General features: G+C 45.4%; 1 protein-coding gene across 1 annotated transcript in view; it reads left to right on the forward strand.

The window, feature by feature from the left end:
* The window catches only part of LOC147115718 (intestinal-type alkaline phosphatase-like), a 58,003-nt gene that overhangs the window by 12,630 nt on the left and 20,286 nt on the right, over window positions 1-25,087 (forward strand). The window contains 4 exon segments of the mRNA XM_085990209.1: window positions 11,646-11,820; window positions 17,978-18,150; window positions 21,390-21,524; window positions 21,623-21,692. Of these exon segments, the coding sequence (XP_085846335.1) occupies window positions 11,646-11,820; window positions 17,978-18,150; window positions 21,390-21,524; window positions 21,623-21,692 (553 nt within the window).

Raw genomic sequence — 25,087 nt, forward strand, 5'->3', positions numbered from 1 at the left:
AGGTACATACACAACAATTCCTCCCCTTTTAGATAAACAGTACATAACATTCATTTAACAACTAAATAATAACTAATTACAATTACAATTTTCTCAGTAATATATACATCAACTGAAATAGTCATTTATAAGTTCAGTCTTTGAGGAGGCTTCCTGATCCGGACTGGATAGCGCCTTTCTCGAGTATCCTGTTCTGGCGGTGGAGTCAATTCTGGTTCATTGTCATTGGTTGGTTCGTCAGCTTCCAATACCCCTGCTTCTGAGGTAGACGCAATCTGTACTTCGGGCTCATTACCAGGTGCACATGCTTGTGGTACAGGTTTGGCTTGTTCCTGTGACTCTAGAATCTGGTCAGCATGGCGTCTCACGATGCTCTCTCCAACGCCCACTGTGTATATTAGTGGTCCCTGCTGTGTGCATATCGTGCCTGGCTGCCATTTTTCTGTTCGGTAATCGCGGGCCAAGACTGGTTGCCCTATCTTGAAGCTCCTGGTTGGCTTCTCATTTATGTGCTGGAACTGCTTATCCTCAACATCTCGTCTTATGTTTGGTTTTAGCAAATCCAAGCGACATCTTAGCCTCCGGTTGAAAAACAGTACGGCTGGAGTTTGGTTGGTTACTGCATGTGTCGCATTCCGGTAAGCAAACAGGAAGTTATCCACCTTGTGTTGCAGTGGTATGTCGTCATTATACATTGCCTTTATGGCCTTTTTAAAGGTCTGAACAAACCTCTCAGCCAATCCATTTGTGGCTGGATGATATGGGGCAGATGTGCAATGTTTCACCCCATTATTTTTCAGGAACCTCCGGAAATCCTCAGATACAAACTGTGGGCCATTGTCGGAACAGATCTGTTCTGGCAACCCATTCCTGGCGAAGATGGTCCTTAGGACTGCAATAGTTTTCTCCGTGGTGGTGGAGGACATTTTAATGACCTCTGGCCATTTCGAATGGGCGTCCACAGCGATTAGGAACATTGAGTCCATAAATGGACCAGCGAAATCAATGTGTACTCTTTGCCATGGAGATGAGGGCCACTCCCATGGATGTAGCGGGGCCTGTGGTGGAGCGTTTTGGACCTTCTGGCATCCTATGCATCTCTTGGTCATATCCTCGATTTCTTTATCGATTCCCGGCCACCACACAAACGCCCTGGCTAGGCTCTTCATTGTTACCCCTCCCAGATGACCTTTGTGAAGCTCATTGAGTACTCTATCTCTCAACTTGGGTGGAATAACCACTCGTGATTCACACATCAAGGTTCCCCGGCACACTGACAGCTGTTCCCTCCTTGGCGAGAATGCTGGCAACAGTGAGTCGCCATATGCTGGCCATCCCTTCACCGTCAAATCATAGACCCAAGAGAGTGTCGGGTCATTTCAGGTTTCCTTCTCAATACTTGCGTTTGTAACAGGCAAACATTCGACTATGGTCGCATGGAATATCTCCACCGGGTCCACTGCAGGTGCTTCTTCCGCCGTAGGCAACGGTAGGCGCGACAGCCCATCAGCGTTTCCATGTTGTTTCGTACCTTTGTACTCTATGTCATACTGATGTGCCCCTAGAAAAAGTGACCATCTTTGCAGCCGCTGCGCCGTCATCACCGGAACGCCCTTCTTTGGGTTAAAAATTGAGACCAGGGGTTGATGATCAGTCAGTAGGGTGAATTTCTGCCCGTGCAGATAGTGATTGAACTTCTTCACCCCCCACACCAGGCTGAGAGCCTCCCTGTAAATCTGGGCATAGTTACGCTCGGCTGAGGTTAGCGAGCGCGATGCAAAGGCTATTGGCCTCTCTGAACCATCACGGAATTTGTGTGACAGCACCGCTCCAATGCCGTAAGGTGATGCATCACATGCCAACTGAATCGGTAGTGTTGGGTTGTAGTGGGCCAATACTTCTTTTGAAGTGATTTGGCATTTACATTCCTGAAAGGCACGCTTACACTCATCACTCCATTTCCATGTTACACCAGTTTGAAGGAGGGCGTTCAGTGGGTGCAGAATTGTAGATAAATTCGGCAAGAACTTATGGTAGTAGTTCACCAACCTGAGGAACGACCTCAGTTGCGACACATTTTCTGGTGCTGGAGCCTTGACTACAGCCTCAATCTTGTCCGGCGACTTATGCAACCCTTCCTCATCAATCATGTGGCCACAATACGAGATTTGTCTCCTGAAGAACTCGCATTTGGGACGGTTGGCTCGTAGCCCATATTCCTGCAATCTCGTGAGCACCTGTTCCAGGTTGGCAAGGTGTTCATTGTCATTTTCGCCCGTAACCAGGATGTCGTCCAAATAACACTGGGTCCCCGGGATCCCTTGCAGGACCTGTTCCATTGCCCTCTGCCACATAGCCGGGGCCGATGCTACCCCAAATACCAGTCGATTGTACTGGTAAAGGCCTTTGTGAGTGCTTATCGTGAGGTATTTCCTAGATGCGTCTTCCACCTCCATTTGTAGATACGCTTGAACCAGGTCAATCTTTGTAAAACGTTTCCCTCCAGATAGTGAGGCGAAAATATCTTCTATCCGCGGAAGCGGATACTGTACTGTGTGCAGGACTGGGTTCACAGTCACCGTGAAGTCCCCACAGATGCGAACCTTCCTTGGCTCCCCAGGCGTGCTGCTCAATGCTTTCTTCATTACAGGAACGATGGGTGTGGCCCACTCGCTCCAGTCCACCTTAGACAGCACCCCCGAACGCTCCAGACTCTCCAGTTCAGCTTCCACAGCTGGGTGTATCGCGTATGGCACCGGTCTGGCCTTGAAAAATTTTGGGGTTGCGTTATCCTCAATCTTTATGGTTGCCTTTACTCCTTTTAGAGTCCCAAGTCCTTGTTGGAACACCTCCTCCGCGTCAGATAGAATTTGTGACAGACGTCCAGGTGTGACGTCATCATCTTTTTTGTCAGTCACAGTTAGTGCCAGAATGGAATGCCAATCCAATTGTAGTCTTCGGATCCATTCACGTCCCAATAATGGTGGTCCTCCATCTCGTAGCATATACATGTATAGTTTCTGTGTTTACTTTCCCTTATATTCAACTGGCACCCTTATTTTTCCTCTGGGGTAGACCTTTTGCCCCGTGTATGTCTTCAATACAGTGGACGTGTCCTTTAAGGGTATGTGTGAGAATAGCCGCTCATAGTCTCGTCGATTTCTGACAGTTAGAGCTGATCCTGTGTCCAATTCCATCTTCACTGGGGACCCTGCTATCATGAGGGTGACCCAAATGGTTCGGTGATCTTCTTTTGCGATCACGTTGTGTAACTTTAAACAACTTAGTCGCCTGCTCCCGGAGTCCTTATCACTCTCCTGATCTTCTGAACTACTATCTGTCAGTTTCTTTACTTTCCTGTACTGTTCCTTAGTAGTTCTTGTCATGTTGGTCTTCTTTCCCGACCTGCAGACTCTTGCTATATGTCCCATTTTCCCGCATTGCCTGCATATTTTGTCTTTAACCCAGCAGTCCTTCTGCTCATGGGTTGTTCTGCCGCAGCGATAGCACTTTTCGGCTCCATACGCCATTTCGTTAGTGTAAAGTATGTGTCTATACTTAATCCAATAATGAAGAGACAGCTTGGAAGATTCAACGTAGGTCTTTACTTAATACCAACAGGCGGGAACTGAGGGGAGATCAGTACCCACAGTACTATTTATACCCCTATGGCCAGGAGTGGTACTACGGTATCACTACACCCTACAAAGTAGTGCTGCCCTGGCCATAGGTTTAAAGTAACATACCTATTACATACACAACATTCCTCCCCTTTTAATTAAAACGTACCCGTGCAATTAAGTCAATAGATGCCCCATAACTAGGGCTAATAACATTTGGTAACACAATATACATAACATATTTACATCAAGAGTTGTCTACTTATATATATATAAACAGAAATATGTTATAGATTCAGTCTCTGAAGAGGCCTCCTATCTCGACTAGGATAACGTCTTTCTCTAGTCGGTCTCGGTGTAGGCGGCGGTACTTCCGTCACCCCTTCATCGCTGGACTCGTCGGTGTCTGATGGCACATCCTGTGCCGTGGAAATCACTGGAGTGCTGAACTCCTCGCAATCCTGAGCCCTCTGTAACGACGAGCTGGGCCGTGATTCCGCTGTAACAATGTGCTGAGACGTTTGAGGTAGTGAATCAGTTGGGTTTCTGGACTCCACAAGTTGATCAGCATGTCGTCTGATTATGCCTTCCCCTGTCTCAACTGTGTACATCAAGGGTCCCTGGCGGGCCTTTATCGTACCAGACCGCCACTTTTCATTCCGATAATCACGGGCCAACACTTGCTGCCCCACCTCGAAGCTCCGTGTCTGTCTGTCAGGAGCCCTACGAAATACTTGGTTTTCCACATCTCTCCGAATGTTTGGTCTGAGCAATTCAAGGCGAGACCTTAACCTTCTATTAAAGAACATGACGGCGGGGGCCTGGTTGGTCACCGTATGTGCAGCATTACGGTATGCGAATAGGAAGTTGTCCACCTTGTGTTGTAGTGGCAACCTTTCCTCCCCCATCGCCTTGATGGCCTTTTTAAAAGTCTGTACAAAGCGCTCTGCCAGCCCATTTGTAGCCGGATGATATGGTGCGGACGTATAATGTCGCACTCCATTCCTTTTTAGGAATGCTTGAAATTCTTCTGCCACAAATTGTGGCCCATTGTCCGAACAGACTTGCTCGGGCACCCCGTTTCGGGCAAAAATGGTCCTTAAGACTGCGACCGTCTTTTCGGCTGTCGTTGATGACATATTTATGACCTCCGGCCATTTTGAATGGGCGTCCACTACAATAAGGAACATCGCATCCAGGAAGGGGCCAGCGAAGTCCACGTGGATCCTTTGCCACGACGTTGAGGGCCACTCCCACGGATGTAGTGGGGCTTGTGGTGGTACGTTCTGTACCATCTGGCACCCTTGGCACGCTTTTGCTACTTCCTCAATGTCCCTGTCAATGCCGGGCCACCAGACGTAGGCTCTGGCGAGGCTTTTCATTTTGACACCCCCCAGACGACCTTCGTGTAAGTCCTGCAACACTTTATGTTGTAATTTTTGAGGGACCACCACTCTGGCTCCGCACATCAATGTGCCCCGGCAGACGGACAACTGGTCCTTCCTTGCCGAAAACGCCGGCAATGATGCGTCACCCTGCGCTGGCCAGCCTTTCACGGTTAACTCGTAAACCCTTGCCAATGTCGGGTCGTTCCGTGTTTCCCGCTCGATACATTGGCTGGTGATGGGCAAGTGTTCCATAACAGCCGTATGATATATTTCCACGGGGTCCTGTACTATCACTTCGATCTCGGCAGGCAAGGGTAGCCGCGACAGGCCATCCGCATTGCCATGCTGTTTGGTACCCTTATATTCGATAAGGTACTGGTGTGCTCCTAAGAACAGTGACCATCTCTGTAGCCTTTGGGCCGTCATCAGGGGCACCCCTTTTGTTGGATTAAATATCGACACCAACGGTTGATGATCCGTCAGTAGTGTGAAACGTTGCCCATGCAGGTAGTGGTGGAATTTTTTTACACCCCACACCAGACTGAGGGCCTCCCTGTCGATTTACACATAGTTTCTTTCGGCTGTAGTTAACGACCTTGAGGCAAATGCTATTGGCCTCTCCGTCCCGTTGGGAAATTTGTGTGACAACACTGCCCCTATACCGTACGGGGAGGCGTCACATGCCAACCTCATTGGCATTTTTGGGTCAAAGTGTGCGAGCACTTCCTTTGATGTAATGAGTTGTTTACCCTTTTTAAAAGCAGCCTCACACACTTCGTCCCAATTCCAGGAGACTCCCTTTTGCAGCAATGAATTTAGTGGATGTAAAATGGACGATAAGTTCGGGAGGAACTTATGGTAATAGTTTATAAGGCCTAAGAATGATCGTAACTGAGATACATTCTCAGGGGGCGGGGCCTTCACTACTGCCTCGATCTTTTCCGGGGACTTATGCAGGCCTTCCTTATCTATAATGTGACCACAGTATGAGATACGTTCCTGGAAAAACTCACATTTCTGCTTGTTCGCCCTGAGTCCGTATTGTTGCAACCGCAGAAGTACTTGTTCCAGGTTAGCGAGGTGGTCGTTATCCGTTTGTCCTGTCCCGTTTGTCCTGTCACCAGGATGTCATGCAGGTAGCACTGCGTTCCTGGAATGCCCTGTAGGACCTGTTCCATGGTCCTCTGCCATATTGCCGGGGCGGACGCCACACCAAATACCAGGCGATTGTACTGGTACAATCCCTTGTGTGTGTTAATCGTTAGGAGCTTTTTCGAGTCCTGTTCCACCTCCATCTGTAAATAAGCTTGACAAAGGTCAATCTTCGTAAAGTGTCTACCCCCAGCTAACGATGCGAATATGTCCCCTATCCGCGGCAGCGGATACTGTACCGTGTGCAGGACTGGGTTAATAGTTATCTTAAAATCCCCGCAAATGCGAACCTTCTTTGGTTCCCCGGTGTGTTATTTGCAGATTTCTTTATAACTGGGACGATGGGCATGGCCCACTCACTCCATTCAATCTTTGTAAGGACACCTGCACTCTCTAAGGCATCCAGTTCTGCTTCCACAGCTGGCCGAATGGCGTAAGGCACCGGTCTGGCCTTACAAAACTTGGGGTTTGCGTCTTGAGCAATAGTTATTTTTGCTCTAATGTCCTTTAAGGTCCCCAGCCCTTGTTGGAACACCTCTGGCGTTTTTGCCAATATTTTCGACAGCCTGCTTGTAATGGTTGTATCATCCTTGGTGGTCTCTACTTTTAACTCGTGTATTGACTTCCAGTTGAAATGGATTTTTCTTATCCATTCCCTACCCAAAAGTGGTGGTCCACCGTTTGGTAGGACGTATAAATAAAGTCCTGGCACTTTCCTGCCGTTGTATTTAACTGTTACTTGCATTTTTCCCTTCGGGTAAACTTTTTGTCCCGTATATGTTTTAAATTTAATTTCCGTATCCTTTAAGGGAATGCGTTTGAACAGCCTGTTATAATCTTGTTCATTAATTACTGATAGGGCTGAACCCGTGTCCAGCTCCATATTAACTTCGACGCCTGCTACCTTCATTTTAACCCACATGGTGCTGTGGTCCTCCGTTTTGTCTACACCATATAACTTGAGACATCCCAGACCTTTAGGCTCTGCTTTTGTGCCTTCCTGTGACTCGTCTGATCTACTGTCAGACATCTTATGTATTTTTGTCCTTGCCTTGGTACTGCTCGGACTGCCCCCACTATTGGGTTTCGTACCCGACCGACAAACTTTCGCTATATGCCCCTTTTTTCCACACTGCCGGCATATTTTATCACGAAACCAACAATTACTTTGGTCGTGGGTGGTTTTGCCACAACGGTAGCATTTACCTTTGTGAAATGTCACCTTATGGGTGTCATAGCAGGTTGTGTTTTGTCGCATTTGAGCAGCACCCTGTGCTGCTGCTTGGTGGGTCAATGCTATTTCAATCGCCTGATCTAGGCTGAGCTGATTCTTGGCTAGCAACTGCTTTCGTGTACTCTCATTTAACATGCCACAGACAAATCTGTCTCTGATCGCGTCTGCCAATATGGCTCCAAACTGGCAATGTTTGGACAACCTTCTGAGCTCAGCTAAATAGGCTGCCTGCGACTCATCATTCCTTTGGTCGCGTCTGTAGAAGCGGTACCTTTCCGCTATAAATGGTGGCTTAGGGTTTAAATGTACCTTTAACGTATCAACAATTTGGGCATACGTTTTGTCTGCTGGCTTTTCTGGAGTAAGAAGATTCCTCAGCAGACCGTATGTTTTTGCCCCCATACAATTTAATAAGGTTGCTACCTTTTTGTCATCTTCCACCTTGTTTACTATGCAATAAAGTTCATGCCTTTTGATATAGGCATCCCACTCTTCTGTGTCCTCAACAAATGCTGACAACCAACCTTCCTTAGACATTTTAAACTGCTGAAGAGCTTTTCCCGCCTTTCTCCACTAGATGGTGTTTTTTTTTTTTTTTTTTAATTTTAAACTGCTGAAGAGAAAAAAAAACTTTTCCCCTTTGTCCACTAGATGGTGTTTTTCCCGCCTTTTCTCCTGCTGCTGCTAACGACCTCTCTCCAGCTTTGTTATTTTTGGCCCTTGCAGCTCCCGTTATTGCCACCGCCGCTATTGACAAAGACCTTCCCCTCTCGTGGCTTGCTAGTCCTCGTGGCTCCGTTTGTTCCCCAGATCGCCTGCCCGTTCTGGCCCTTGCAGCTCCCGTTCCCCGGGAAGGATTTCAGTTTACCTGGCCCTGGGTGGACTTTTGCCCCGTGGCTGGAGCGCCCATTCAGCCTCTTCTCTCAGCTGCTGCAGCCTCCGCTGGAACCCTCTCTCTCTCGCTCCGTTGCTGCCGCTCCTCCCGAACCCGGAGTGCTGGGCGGCCTCCTTCGGTCGACGCTGGACTGTGCAGGCTGGCTGGTAAGAAACCTCTCTCCTTCTCTCTCCGTACTGCTACCGTTCCTTTGTTGCACCGTGTACTGGTGAGTTCGAACCTTACTCGTCGCCAGTGTAAAGTATGTGTCTATACTTAATCCAATAATGAAGAGACAGCTTGGAAGATTCAACGTAGGTCTTTACTTAATACCAACAGGCGGGAACTGAGGGGAGATCAGTACCCACAGTACTATTTATACCCCTATGGCCAGGAGTGGTACTACGGTATCACTACGCCCTACAAAGTAGTGCTGCCCTGGCCATAGGTTTAAAGTAACATACCTATTACATACACAACAGTTAGCGCTGTATTCTTGTGGTTTCTGTTGTATTTCCGCAGCTCCCCGTGCTGCTGCTTCGTAAGATACTGCCACGCTGAAAGCCTGTTCTAGCGTCAGGTCCTTTTTTGAAAGTAGTCGTTTCTGGGTTCCTTCACTCTGGAGCCCGCAGACAAACTTATCCCATAAGGTGTCTGCCAGTCCTGCTCCGAACTGGCAGTGCTTCGATAACTTGCGTAGTTCCGTAAGATAGTCAGCATTGCTCTCATCTTTGTGCTGGTTTCTTTTATGGAACTTGAATCTTTCTGCTATCAGCAGTGGTGTAGGGCTTAGATGTTCCTGTAAGATATGAACAATCTCCTCAAAACTTTTCTCCATTGGTTTAGCTGGGGTAATTAAATTCCGCAATAGGCCGTACGTACTCGCACCCATCAGATTTAATAATACCGACGCCCTCTTTCCATCAGCCACCTCATTTGCCTTGCAGTACACTTCAATTCTTTCCACATACGTGGTCCAGTCTTCTACCTGGTTGTCAAAAGCAGTGATACTGCCACTTTTCGGCATCTTGGGCGATTTAAAATGGCGCCTCCCGCGCTTTTGCTTCTTCCCCAATGGAATAAAATGGCGCCTCCCGCGCTTTTGCTTCTTCCCCTTACTGCCACGCTGCTCCTTGTGTTCTACGGGGTAATGGCGGCGACCCGCAGCTTCGGCGCGTCTCGCTTTCCTTCCCCCCCGTTTAGTTTCTCTCCGCTGTCCTGTTCTCGAGCACCGACCGCGCCCTGTGCGCTCCACCCTCTCTCTCTTGTTTTCTTTTCCCGGCGACGCTGCGCGGCCCGATTTGTAGAGCCGCTCGATCGAGCTTGAGCCCGCCGCAGTCCGGAAGGGTCAGCACGCTACCTGCTACCAGCACGATTCGCTGGAACCACAGTCTCTCCCGCAATTCTCCAAACACCGATGGATTCTTTGGGCGGTTGCCCTCGGTCGACGCCCGTTGCTCAGACTACGACCTTCCAGGACCTTCCTTTCAGGCGAGATCCCCGTGAGATGATGCCACACTGCAGGTGAGTTCGAACTTACTCGTCGCCACTGTAAAGTCCGCGCCTCAATAATACACGGACTTCGGGAGAACAGTTTAACAGGTACTTTACTGAACAAGAGGCAGCTTGAAACTGAAACTACAGAAGCCTGCTAGGGCCTTTTATACAGGGGTGGTCACTGCCGGTACTGCAGTCTAAGACCAGTTATTCCCTTAAAGGTACATACACAACACTTGTTCAGCGAAGATTCACCAGGCTGATACCTGGGATGGCAGGAATGACGTATGAGGAGAGATTGAGTCGATTGGGCTTGTACTCGCTGGAGTTTAGAAGAATGAGAGGGGATTTCATTGAAACTTATAAAATTCTGACAGGACTGGACAGACTAGATGCAGGAAGGATGTTCCCGATGGTCGGGGAGTTCAGAACCAGGGGTCACAGTCTAAGGATAAGGGGTAGGCTATTTAGGACAGAAATGAGGAGGAATTCCTTCACCCAGAGAGTGGTGAACCTGTGGAATTCTCTACCACAGAAGGCAGTAGAGGCCAATACTTTAAATATATTCAAGAAGGAGTTGGATATATTTCTTAAGGCTAAAGGGATCAAGGGGTATGGGGAGAAAGCAGGGACAGGGTACTGAATTTGGATGATCAGCCATGATCTCATTGAATGGCGGAGCAGGCTCAAGGGGACGAATGGCCTAATCCTGCTCCTATCTTCTATGTTTCTATGTTTCTAAAGCACTTTACAGCCAATGAAATACATCTGTAGCATAGTCACTGTTGTAATGTAGGAAACGTGGCAGCCAATTTGCGCACAGCAAGCTCTGACAAACAGCAACGCGATAATGTGATAATCTGTTTTATTGTGATGTTGATTGAGGGATAAATATTGGCCAGGACACTGGAGATAACTCCCCTGCTCTTCTTCAAAATAGGGCCAGGGGATCTTTTATGTCCACGAGAGGGCCTCGGTTTAAAGTCTCATCCGAAAGATGGCATCTCTGACAGTGCAGCACTCCCTCAGTACTGTACTGGAGTGTCCGTCTGGATTTTTGTGCTCAAGTCTCTGGAGCAGGACTTTGAACCTCCAACCTTCTGACCCAGAGGCAAGAGTGCTACCCACTGAGCCACGGCTGCCAATTACTGCTTTGGATCTTCTGCTGGCCATTATCGCTGATTGTGACTCATGGTGGGACTTAATCACATAACAGAAATATAATTTGAATTATTTCTGCAGTATCCTAAAGCCAAAATTAAGTTTACATTTACTTGTACAGCATTATTTAATCCTTTAATCCACTAAGGGGCTAACCCGAGTAATGGGAGTAACATGGTCATCCGCCACTTCTTTTGGAGCTCTATTACATCAAAAATGATGCACAGTGACTTGGACACTAAGAACTGAAATTAAGAAATTATTATAAAATTCTTTCATTTTTCACGTCATTCTGGTTCCTGTCGTGCTCTGAAAATGAATTGGGGAACCCTGCGATGCCTGCATTTGTCCCAGTACACAAGATGGCTACTGGTTATAAAATCAATAACTACTCCCAGTAAGCTGAAATTCAATTTGTGACCTGAGCAGATGCCAGATTTTCGGGCAAGCACTCTCAAATTCGTTCCTCTGAGCTTTCCTCACATATTCTTATTGCTGTGAGGAGAAGGTTGTTTTTTTCCACACTTAAGATCAAATCCTCTTGCAGAAATCCACAAATAGCATAAGTGACATATTTTCTTTCCAAGGTACACAGGTCTAGGTGCAATAAGACTACTTGGGAACAAGTGGAAATCCATAGAAATCTTGCACGATATAATTTGTTGCACTGAAATACCAATTCACTAAAGCTCTGAAAACAATGTATTTTTTTGTTTTAGACATACAATGTTGATCATCAAGTCCCTGATAGTGCTGGGACAGCCACTGCTTATCTTTGTGGAATAAAAGCAAACTTTGGAACTATTGGACTGAGTGCAGCTGTCAGACGAGGAAACTGCAGTACAACTTTTGGTAATGAGGTCATGTCAGTACTTAAGAGGGCAAAAGATGCAGGTATGGTACATTTTATATATTCAAATATACCTTCAATAGTCATTTTATCATCAGCAAATAAAACTTAAGGGGAAAAAAATCCTAAAATAGTTGAAACAATAAAGGGGACCATTATGATTTTTCAAACTGCTTTACTTTCAATGCAGTGGGGGATGTATTGCTCTGGCGGCCCATATATAACATTATAAATGCATTTAAAAACTATTGCTACACATAGTAACCAGTATATTTCTTCCCTCAAAATGCTCTCTATTGACTAATTATAACAGCCTAACCATATTCGTTTTGTAACCATGAGGTTCTTTGAAGTCCCTGTGCTACCTAATGCCAACTGCATTTACAATGAATTGCACTTCGGCATCATTTACAGGAATACTTAGTGTTGAGTCTGAGTGTCCCAGATATGCTTAATCTAAATCACTGGACACAGCCAACAAGAATAACTTAAACAGGTCTTTACTAATCGAAGGTCAGGGCTGAACTGCTTAGCAAATTACTACACAGAGTTTATATACCAGTGTGGTCACCACCGGTACTACAATATACAGTAGCCAAGAGAAAGTAGTCCATCTCTTAAGGTAGTCTCTTAAGGTGGTACAGGTTACATACACCACACTTAGCACTAACAGGTTGACTACCTTCAAGGAAAGAAAACATATACATGTCTTCCCTTGCATTTCCTACATTACAACAGTGACTCCACTTCAAAAGTACTTCATTGGCTGTAAAGTGCTTTGAGACGTCCGGTGGTCATGAAAGGCGCTATAGAAATGCAAGTCTATCTATCTATCTTTAACATTGGCCCAGAAATTCCGATCGCAGGCCTCCCACGGGCAGAGGGCTGCGATCTGGAAAAATCTGCGCCAAGACCGGAGGGCTCCCGGGAGGCGCAGAGTTCCATTCCTGGGCCTCTCCAAACTGACGGTGTGCAGGGCCCACGTATCCCAGAGGCACAGGCGGTTCGCAGCGTCCCTGGGATCACGTGGGCCATGGGGAGCCAATCAGAGAAGGGAATCTCTCTTCATACATTTGACAGGAGTCAAATATATAATAGCAAAATACTGCGGATGCTGGAAATCTGAAATCTGAAATAACAACAGAAAAAGGGTCTCAGACCTGTTTCTCTCTCCACGGATGCTGTCTGGCCTGCTGAGTATTTCCAGCACTTTCTGTTGTTATTCCTGTCAAATATATGATTGGAGATCACCCCCAAAACATAGTAAAACTTTAAATAATTTTTTTTTTTAAATCACATTTTTAAAATGACTTTAAATTACAATAAATTAAGTACTTTAAACAAAAATTTTATTTTTTGAAAAAAAAATTAAAGTTTTTAACGGGGCTAAAAATAAACTTACCTTTCTTTAAAGTATTTTTAAATGATAAATCAGTGGGAAAAAAATTTATTTTACTTTTTTCAACTCTTATCCTGGTAAAAGCAGGCCTTACACCTGCTTTTACCAGGCGCAAGAATTGTAAGGGTTTTCTGCGGGCAGAGGGTCTCCAAAAAGCGGAACTCTCCGCCCGCAGAGGCCCTGCTCCCGGGCAGCCGGAGGATCTGTCAAGAGCTTTCTTGACGGATCGGAAATGCTGGTTTCCAGCGCATGCGCACTGCATGTCCCTACGGGTGAGTACACAGCGCGTACCCACCCGTAGGGATCAGAATTTCTGCACCATTCTGTTCAAAGTGTAACGCAGTATCAGCGACATGTGCAACTGGGTCACCTAGCTTACTAGATCAAGTGGACCTTGTGAACGTAAAATTAATGAATAAGATTTCAAACAATTAGATTTTTTTCTCAAATTATTTGTTCAATTTAAACCATAAAATTTAAACTGTTTTTGGATATTTACTTATTATTACAAAAGTAAAATACTGCGGATGCTGGAAATCTGAAATAAAAACAGAAAATTCTGGAAGTACTCAGCAGGCCAGGCAGCATCTGTGGAAAGAGAAACAGAGTTAACGTTTCAGGTCGATAACCTTTCGTCAGATTATTATTGCTATTGTTGTTATTACTTATTATTGTCAGTTATGAAGCTGGAACAGATATTGAAACATTTTTAAAACATAGGGCTGATTTTAACTGCCAGGCCTCATTTGAATGCCGCCAGTTAGCTGCTAGTCAGTTTTGGGCAGAAAACGGCAGTTGGCCGATGGGGAGGGGTGGGGGGAGACGAAGATCGGGCGGCCTGGAGGCCCCCTCCCGGCATCAGGAGTAGGCTGCCGGCAGCAAGGTAAGTCCAGGGCGGGGCGGTGTCGCAAGGGTTTCGCGGCTGGAGAAGAGCGAGTCTGGGGCAGCCAAGGCCTGGACTTTTCCTGTGTTAACCTAGAGTAGCACTCCTGCTCCTCCCAGCCCCAAGAAGGAAAGGGCTTTGATGATTTCCGAACAGCTTTACCTGGTGGGGTGGCTGCGGAGAGCACCCCGTGGAGGAGCGCTTAAAGTGCCATAAGGTTTCCATGTACATCATGGGACTCTGACTTGCATTTATTAAATTAACATTGAATTGAAGGCAAATTGACCTGGTTAGGAAATTGGCTGAGTGACAGGAAACAGAGAGTAGGGATAATGGGTAGGTACTCTAAATGGCAGGATGTGACTAGTGGTGTCCCACAGGGATCTGTGTTGGAGCCTCAGCTATTCACAGTTTTTATTAATGACTTAGATGATGGCATAGAAAGCCATATATCCAAATTTGCCAATGACACAAAGATAGGCGGCATTGTAGGTAGTGTAGATGAAAGCATAAAATTACAAAGGGATATCGATAGATTAAATGAATGGGCAAAATTGTGGCAAATGGATTTCAATGTAGACAAATGTGAAGTCATCCACTTTGGACCTAAAAAGGATAGAACAGGGTACTTTCTAAATGGTGAAAAGCTAAAAATAGTGGGGGTCCAAAGAGACTTGGGGGGTTCAGGTACATAGATCATTTGATGTGCCTTCAATAACCACAAAACTAGAAGTTATAAACTTTAACAAGTTGGCTTTAAATCACTAAGATCAGAGCTAACATCTCAACACACTGACTGGCTCGCAGGAATGAGCCATAAAGATCCTGGGATCTTTATGTAAGAGAAGTCAGGGGTGGAGCCAAGAGCCAAGACCTGGAACATTCCAGGTTAGTCAGGAAAGAGGAAGTGAAACTATACACTGTGTGGGGGAGGGTAATATACATGAGTGCAAAACGAATACAGGCAAGCCAAACACATTTCATTACATCATTAAAATGTCATGAACAGGTACATAAAATAATCAAAAAGCCTAATGGGATGCTGCCCTTTATATCTAGAGGACTAGAATACAAGGGGGTAGAAGTTATGTTGCAGCAATACAACCCTGGTTAGACCACACCTGGAGTACTGTGAGCAGTTCTGGGCACCACACCTTCGGAAGGATATATTGGCCTTGGAGGGAGTACAACGTAGGTTTACCAGAATGACACCCGGACTTCAAGAGTTAAATTAGGAGAGATTACACAAATTAGGGTTGTATTCTCTGGAATTTAGAAGGTTAAGGGGTGATCTGATCAAAGTTTTCAAGATATTAAGGGGAACAGATAGGGTAGATAGAAACTATTTCAGCTGGTTGCGGACGAGGGTGCATAGTCTAAAAATCTTTCAGGAGTGAAATTAGCAAACATTTCTATGCACAAAGGGTGGAAGAAGTTTGGAACTCTCTTCCGCAAATGGCAATTGATGCTAGATCAATTGTTAATTTTAAACTGAGATTGATAGCTTTTTGTTAACCAAAGGTATTACGAGATATAGGCCAAAGGCGGGTATATGGAGTTAGGTTGCATATCAGCCATGGTTTCATTGAATGGCGGAACAGGCTCAAGGGGCTCAATGGCCTACTCCTGTTCCTATGTTCCTAGGCTCCCATAGGAGTCCAACGAAAGCCTCATCCACTGCCAAAACCAGCAGCGTTAAAATGGAGAAATGACGAAAACGGAGCTGCTCCATTTGAACTTCTCCCCCTTTCCTTTCCTGCTGATCGGGGAGAGTTATAATTCACGCTATTGTACTTCAGGACATTAGAGAGCAATGCCTCGTCTGCCACTCAACCTTCCCGGTCCTTTGCTCAACTCAGCCTTCTCAACTCAGCCCTCTCTGTTCTCTCACTTTGCTGTTTCTCATCTAACTAATTTCCTCCCTGATGCTCATTCCTTGTTCCCTCAATCCCCTTCTGACCCAGCTTCTTGGACCTATGTTCACCAACATTGTTAACCTTTCCCTATCATCTGGCACCATCCCCTTTTAAAACTGCCATCATTCCCTATCCTTCTAAAAAAAAAAGCCCACCCTGGCCCCTCCCTTTCTCTTCAAGATCTTTGAATGCGTCATTGTCATCGTGTTTTCAAGTTCCTCCACCCACCTTACCTGAGTGATCTTCCTCAGCTGTATTTCCCAGTCTGAACCCTCTGCTTGTCTGACTCTGGATTTCTCCTCCATCACTACTGGCCAATATTTCAGTCACTATACCTTCCACTTTGGAATTCCTAAAACCCTTTCATTTTTCTCTTCCTTCAAAAGCCTCTCAAAAACCTGCCCCTTCAAATGTGCTTGTGCTTTAGGTTCTCTGCATCAATCCGTTAATATTTCCCATCTTCTGCATCCTTCTCTCCCATTTCCAACGACATCATTGCACCTCATTCTGCATATTTAAAGAGGACCCCGCTGGCTTTGGGTGTGCAGCTTAGCCGCTTGTCCAGAAGTGCAGGTAAAAATCGGCAACAGAGGGACCCGGGCGGGACATTGGTGGGTAAATTACCCGGTGGATTTGAGCTGCTTTCTCGCCCAGTTTCTGCCGGGTGGGTAGGGTTATAATCCCCTCCCCAGCTCTTTTCTTTCATTTCCAGGTTGTTTCTCTTGCTTCTGAAATATCTGGTTAGCCCTGGCTTTTCTCTTTTGTTTAATAGCTTCTCTTTTTTGCTTCTTCTTTACAGTCTTCCCTCTTGACTCAGCTCACTAACTCTCTCCTTGTTTCCCTATCTATTGGTCTCATGCTGTATATCTAGGGGTATTGGTAGGAGTCCATCCATAAGACACTCAAAATGTTGGCAGTTCTTACCGAAGTTGCTTAATGTAGTTGCAGACTCTCTAAGAATTGCTAACATTTGGGATATCAAATCCTTTCAGGTGTGTCTTGGTCTTATGATCGAACTGCAGCATAACCAAAATTTGGTATTTCTTGTTTTCTCTGAGTTGTAGTACCTGCCTGCCATATTTGGTGCTTACTCAATCATTTAGTCAGTTGTTCACATCCACTTCCTCATTCTCTTTTCCCTTCCCCTCTTGTCTGAACTAACTCAGAGTCTGCAAAAAGGAGCAACACACAACACTTTAACATCTGTGAAGAGATATTTAATTTTTATTGAAGTGACAAAATGTTTGGACAGGCTATCAAATACGGTAGACCAACTGAACACCAAAGAAAACAGGACATTTATATCTTTAGCTTTGCACAGAATTTTGCCCAGTCAATTTTTGAACAAAACTAATGAATATGTTTGTCCAGACAACACTTATTTATTGATAAATACAAACAGATGTATTTATATTCTTGATAAACTACATAACTCAGACAAACTGATTACGTACGTTGTCACAAAGCAACTTGTTGCATCTCATTACAAATGTTGGAAGTTCATTTTTATAAAGCTTTTTGTGAAGTTTATGCCCATCGAGGTGAGGGATGTCATGAAAGTCTAATGATTCTTTGTACCTAAATGGCTAATAATGCATAGAATTAGATAGAATATACAATATATAGAATATAGAATAACAGAAACAGGCCATGCGGCCCAGCTGGTCTGTGCTGGTGTTTATACTCCACACATGTCTCCTCCCATTCCATCTACCTCATATCAGCCTTTCAGCATATCTTTCTATTCCCGTTTCTCTCATGTACTCGTCTAGTTTCTTTTTGAAAGTATCTAAGATATTTGCCTCAACCACTTTCTGTGGTAGCGAGTGCCACATTCTAAACACTCTCTGAGTAAAGAAATTTCTCTTTATATCCCTATTGGATTTATCAGTAACTATATTGTATTTATGGCTCCTAGTTTTAATTTATGGCATTATTTACGGTGATTTTTTATCTACACTGTTTATCTATTAGCTAATCATTAAATTTGTTCTTTTGCTCAGGAAAGTCAGTTGGCATTGTGACAACCACTCGGGTTCAACATGCTTCTCCAGCTGCTACCTACGCCCATGTTGCAGACAGAAATTGGTATAGTGATGCCAATTTGCCACCTAATGCAATTAAGGATGGTTGCAAAGATATTGCTTTACAGCTCATAACTAACACAGATATTGATGTAAGTTTTATTTATTTATTTTTATAAGGTTCAGAGGTTAGTCAAACCTCAATGCTCTTTTATAATAGTCCTGCATTTTGAATAAAGGATTAATTTGTTCATCTGATAATCATACATTTAGAATAAATAACTAGTTAAATATTCTTTTTTTACAGCTACTTTCCAGACTTGCTTCTAATACAATTTTAATCATTTTCAGCCTTTTGCTGATGGTTAACTTCACTTAAGTATATGCCTGAACAGTGACCAGCCAATTTAAGAGACATTTTCCAATATTGATTCATGTTCTATTCCTCCATCATCCAACTCCACAATACTGTCCTCGCATGACTCCTTTCCTACCTATCTGAATGCAGCAGTACATCTACAACAATGGCTTCTTTTCCCTCCCCACACCATCATATCTGGGATTCCCCCAAAGATCGATGCTGGACATCCTCATCTTCCTACTTCTGTACTGCCTCTCAGTGACATTCTCTGTAAGAAGTCACACAACACCAGGTTATAGTCCAACAGCTTTATTTGAAGCTGAGTAATCTTTACCTGTAAACATCTGACATTATTCTCTGACTATATAAGCTGTGTCTTTATGCATCTCTCCACTTCACCTGACGAAGGAGCAGCGCTCCGAAAGCTTGTGACTTCAAATAAAGCTGTTGGACTATAACCTGGTGTTGTGTGACTTCTTACATTTGTCCACCCCAGTCCAACTCCGGCATCTCCACACCATGGCTACATTCTCTGTAGGCATGGGGTCAACTTTCACATGTAAGCTGATGATGCCCAGCTCTAACACTTCTATTGGCTGCTTCTGTGCTGTCAAACTTCTTGTCCAATACAAAGTCTTAGATGAGCCACAACGTTGTCCACCTAAATAACAGGAAAACCAAATCCATTGTCTTCAGCCCCATCACCAATCTATCGCCCTCCCCAGCTATTCTCTCAGGCTGGACCAGACTATTGCCAATCTTAGCATCCTGTTCAACCATAAGCTGAACTTTAAAACTCACATTGTATCTATCACCCAGACCACATAGTTCCATCTCAGCAATATTTTCCGCCTCTGTCTCCACCCCAGCCCCTCTCCCTCTAACATACATTTATCACATCCAGTTGCAACTACTGTATCACTCTCCTTGCTGGACTTCCATTCTCCACTCACCATTGGTTCCAACTTATCCTGTTCCACATTGTCCCACTTGTTAAACACCCCTATCCTCGCTGATCTGCAGTAAGGCAAATACCTGACATAAAACGTCAAGCAAACTCGGGTGCGAGTGTGCTACGCATGTAATTACGCTACACTCAAATTTCCTCGACCTTTTACGCCCATCTATTAATCCCTGCGATCAAACGCATCTTGGCCTCACCCGTATGTTAAAGAGCCATACATGCAAATTTCCTGCAATTATGCTGGTTCAAAATGGGTGTAAAATTAAGCTCAAAATTTTAGGTGCAGCAGGAAACAAAGTAATTTTTCTAACATTCTATAGTGATTTTTTTTAATGGCCCAGAAATTCGGGTCTCCACGGGTGAGTACGCATGGGGTACTCACCTGTAAGCCCAATGGAAGTGCCGGTTTCCTGCATGCACTGCGCATGTGCGAGAAACCGGCATTTCCGTTCCCCTGAAAGAAGGGGTTTAGAAGTCGAACGCGTGCGCAGGAGAGGCTGCGCATGCGCATCGAACTTACGTTTTTTTTGCAGGTTTTCTCGGGAGGGTAAGTCTCCAGAAGTTAGACATGTAAAAAGCAGTCGCAAGGCCTGCTTTTTACAAGGTAAGTGGTGAATTAATTAAAATTTAAACATTTTTTCCACAGGTTTATTATTTTTAAATACTTTAAAGAAAGGTAAGTTTATTTTTAGCCCCGTTAGAAAATGTAATTAATTTTTTCAAAAATTTAAATTATTGTTTAAAATAGTTATTTCATGTAATTTATAGTTTATTTTAAAAATGTGATGGTTTTTCTTAAATTTATTTGAAGATTTAGTAATGTTTTGGGGCTTGTCGTATTTATAGGTTTGACAGTCTTCCTGTCAAACTTATGAATGAAGCATTCCCTGCTACCATTGGCTCTCCATGGCCCACGTGATCCCAGGGGACGCATCGAACTAACTGCGCCCCTGGGATACGCAAGCACTGCGCGCCGGCAGTTGGAGGAGGCCCAGGATCGCAATTCCACGTGGCCCCACAGCTCAACGGCCGGCGCGGAAGGTAAGTGCAGGTCGGGGGATTGCACCCGTGGGAAGCCCCCGACCCGAATTTCGGGGCCAATGTTATCATCACTGACACCTGCTTTTCTGTATTTTCTGTTTCTTTGAAAATATTTTTATGGCTTCAGTATAAGTCGCGTTAAAAATTGAAAAACTTCCATGATTGCAGGTTTATAAACATGCTATGGTAGAGTTTCCACTTGGTTGCACTGTTTTTTCATCGCAATTTGATCAAAATTAGGGATAGCATAAGATCCAAGGAGAGGACATCTAATCTGGCCAGAAAAGGCAGCAAACCTGAGGGTTGGGAGTAGTTTAGGATTCAGCAAAGGAGGACAAAAGGATTAAGTCCCTGTACAACTGCAGCAAGACTTCCTTGTTCCTGTACTCAAATCCTCTCGCTATGAAGGCCAACATACCATTTGCCTTCTTAACCGCCTGCTGCACCTGCATGCTTACCTTCAGCGACTGGTGCACAAGGACACCCAGGTCTCGTTGCACTTCCCCTTCTCCCAATCTATTATGCTCACCTGTACAGGCAGATGGGGCCTCAGTTTAACACCTGTATCTCTGACAATGCAGCACACCCTGAGTACTGCACTCAAATGTCAGCTAGACTGTGTGATGAGGTTGTAAAGTGCAACTCGAACCCAGGAACTTCTTGCTCAGAGGTGAGAGTGGTACTAATTTAGCCAAGCTGAAGCTTTGTAGAAGTAGATATCTGGATCTATTTGTGTGAGAAATGCAATTGTACGGGAAAAAATATACAATTTTGTAAATAAAAATGGTCAATATTAGCCTATGATTATATTGTAGCTTCTGGTCTCAGACCTCTTTCTGTGAAATATGATGTGCAGCCAGCAGGACAACTGTCAATTGCAGATCGCACTGAGGTCAGCCGGAAAGGATCTCTGCACATGCACAATTCACTGAGTAATAGCAGTGGGTCTGCAGACTTTTAGTTGTTGACAATTTATCCTAATTTAAATTTCTTGTGAAAAAGCTAACTGTATATTTATTTTCCAGGTCATACTTGGAGGAGGAAGAATATACATGACTCCTGAAGGAACTCCTGATCCCGAATATCCAACAAATTCCCTACAAAATGGCATGCGAAAAGATAAACAAAATCTGATTGAAAAATGGCTCAGTGCCAGAAAAGTACTTACTGATATTTTTCACAGCTATATATTCCAATGAATGCTTTATCCAATAATGATACGCCAGTTTCTAAAGTATTGCATTCTAACATCTTCCAGGATGCAGTATATGTGTGGAATAAAAAGCAATTTGATGCTGTTGATGTGACGAAAACCAAGTATTTGATGGGTAAGTCCACCAAAAGTTATTCTTTGCCACACCATTTTTAAATTAATTGGAGGAAGGCCGACATTGGCTCACATTGTAGGGTCGATTCTGGATAGTAAATTGTACATTATCATTCTTTCTTGTTGTTAACTTATAAGTAATTAAATTATATTTAGCGAACAGTAACAGATGAAGAGATGCTGGCCTAGAAATTGGATTGGGGCGCCAAAGTGGCGCAAAAGTCGCCTGAGCGCAGGATTTAGCGCAGCGATCGGAGTGATACCGATCGCCAGAAATTCAGTTTCAGTGCCCCCCGAGGGACACGGGGCGAGGCTCGAGGTGCTCCGCGTCCCTCTTAGGGCGCTGAAACTGATTATCGCAGCGCAACGTGCCGCAGCGCCACATGCTGCGGCACGGCACGCTGCGGTACTGCAGGCCTTCCTCTCACTGTTAAGGGGGAGGTGCCTGCAACAGCGCGATCCCCGCTCGCGAGTGCCGGCAAATGAGCCCGGCACCAAGGAGAAGTGCCGGGCTCTCGGGAAACAGCCGGCAATGCCACGGGGGGGGGGCGGTTAGGAGGCCGGGGATGGAGGTGCTGGCAGGCGGCCGCCGAAAAAGTGGCCGCCCCGCACCTCCACCTTAACTTGCGCCGCTGCCAGCACAGTAAGGCCCCGTGAACCGGGCGTGGGTAGCGAACGGCGCAACTGCGGCGTTCGCTACCAAATATCGCGAACGGGGCACGAATGGGGCACTGCACACACCGATGACGTCATCGGTGGCGGCGCAGTGCAAATGCCTAACGCCACCATTAGCGCCCCTACTGAATATCGCGGGAGATGCAGCCAGTGGCGCTACAGCCACTGACTGCCTCTTTAGGCGCTAACAGGTGGCGCTACTCACCCAATTTCTCCCCCGCTAACTTGTTTCTGAAGAAGTTATAACACATTCATTTAAAAATTGTTCTTAACAGAAATTTGGGCCTCAATTTTAACTCCAGACAGGTTTCGAGCAGGTGGGTGGTGGTGTTAGTGAGCAACTCACTCGCTGCAGCAGAAAATAGGCCCTGGGCCTCATTATAATCTGACCCACCTATTTGGCTGATACAACAGGAAACACTTTGGTACTGCAATTTCTGGTGTGTCAGCCAGAGGCCTATTTAAAGTGGGAATGCACCCCTTTTGGCTGATTTCGCTATTGGGGTAGTGGAGGAAGAAACTGCTTAAAGGTGAGTCACAGGCAAGCCCCAGGTTCCCTGAAGCCTCCCTGGAGGTCCTCATAGAAGAGGTGAGGGCGGAGGGAACTTATCTTTCCAGGCAGTGGGAGAAGGATCCTGAAGCATAATGTACACTAGACATGGCAATAGATTGCGGAGATTGTCAGCTCCAGGAGCATCACTCCAAGGAGCTGGATGTCGTACAAGAAACACTTCAGTGGCCACGCAAGAGTAGCAAGGGTGAGTACAGCTAGCTGCTAATTTCTCTATATCTGTCATTAACAACAGATGAACAACAGTTCTTTCTCCCCTTCCCCAGCACTCTGAACAATTCCCTCACCTCTATCACCCAGCACAAGTGCACACTGAAGCACCTCTCATTATCATTCCAAACATATACTCACTTCTACAAAAGAAAAATACTGTAGATGCTGGAAATGTGAAATAAAAACAGAAAACGCTGGAAATACTCAGCAGGTCAGGAAACATCTGTGGAAAGAGAAAACAAGTTAACATTTCAGGTCAGTGACCTTTCATCAGAATTGGAAAATGTTAGAAATGTAGTAGTTTTTAAGCAATTTCCGCCAGCTCCAGCTCGATGTCCCCACCAAACCATCTCTTTCAGCATTCCGAAGTGACCATTCCCTCCAGGACACTCTGGTCCACTCTTCAGTTACCCCCAACACCTGCTCTCCTTCCCACAGCACCTTCCCATGCAAGTGCAGGAGATGTAACACCTGCCCTTTCACCTACTCCCTTCCCACTGTCCAGGGCCCCAAAAACTCCTTCCAGGTGAAACGGCGATTTACTTGTACTTCTTTCACCGTCGTACACCATATTCACTGCTCACATAGCGGTCTCCTCTACATTGGGGAGACTAAAAGCAGATTGGGTGATCGGTTTACTGAACACCTCCGTTCAGTCCGCAAGCGTGACCCCGAGCTTCTGGTCGTTTGTCATTTTAATTCTCCGCCCCACTCCCATCTGACCTCTCTGTCCTCGGCCTCCTACACTGTTCCAATGAAGCTCAATGGAAGCTTGTGGATCAGCATCTCATCTTTCGATTAGGCACTTTACAACCTTCCAGATTCAACATTGAGTTCAAAAATTTCAGATCATAACCACCGCTCCCATTTTTTCAGACAGCAGGTGCTTGTAATGATTCTACTATTGCCATTTACAGCTCCTCTCGACCCATCTTTTGTTTCTTTAATTGTCCCATTACCACCCCCTTTTGCCTTGCACCATCAGCCCTTTTGTTTTTTAATCACTCCTGCCTTCGACCCTAGCACAGACCTTCCCTTTTGTTCTTTGCTTTCCTCCCCCTTTCCCTACCTCTGGACTTGCTTAAAAACTATTACATCTCTAACATTTTCCACTTAACTCTTTTTCTCTCTCCACAGATGCTGCCTGACTTGCTGAGTATTTCCAGCATTTTCTGTTTTATATACTCACTTCTTCCTTGCTACCTTCAGGGCAGCCACGAGCACCATTATCTTCTCACTTTGTTAGCTTTTGTAGAACCAGCAGCTTCTCTCATGGCTCTTACCTCACTTCACACTTCAGACACGTGCTTTCCATTCAATACCTCCCCATCCTGATTGAATCTTGCTACTTCTCCCTCTCAGCATCTGCACAACAAGCAGAAACCCCACACATCTGCACTCTCTGTTGTGTCAGTACCTTTCTACCTAGACACAATTTAGGACTCAGAACCCAGAGATTCAAACATGAAGTGCTTTATTGGAAGGAAAGGAAGTTCTGGAAAGTTCCGAACAAAGAGAGCTAAACTTAACCGAGAACACCCAACCATTTATCTCCTGTGACGGCGCCACCACAGGTGGGAGGAGAACACACACTACATAACATTTCCTCCCCTCTTAAATGGAAGGTCCACATTATTCCTCAACAGGTAAGTTACTTTCAATGCACTCAACGAACCTAGGGTAGAGGTAGACTGCCTCAACCCCTGACTTTACCCTGGGGTTTATTCTGCCCCAGTCTTGTGGGTAAGTCACTAAGCCTACAGATCCAAGCGTCTTGGAGGCCGTCGCTCTCTGACAGGATACCGGCGGTCATCGCTGGCTTCCACAGCAGTAGGCATTGACACAGGCCTGGATGGAGAAGGTGCCTGTGTCAGTCGAAAGTCAGGAGTTTGCACAGGTGGAACAGTCTCTTTGACTTCCTGTGTTGGAGAAGAGCA

This window comes from Somniosus microcephalus, chromosome 6, assembly GCF_052327205.1.
Source record: "Somniosus microcephalus isolate GS21.2 chromosome 6, FLI_Smic_1.0, whole genome shotgun sequence".
Classification (NCBI taxonomy): Eukaryota; Metazoa; Chordata; class Chondrichthyes; order Squaliformes; family Somniosidae; genus Somniosus; species Somniosus microcephalus.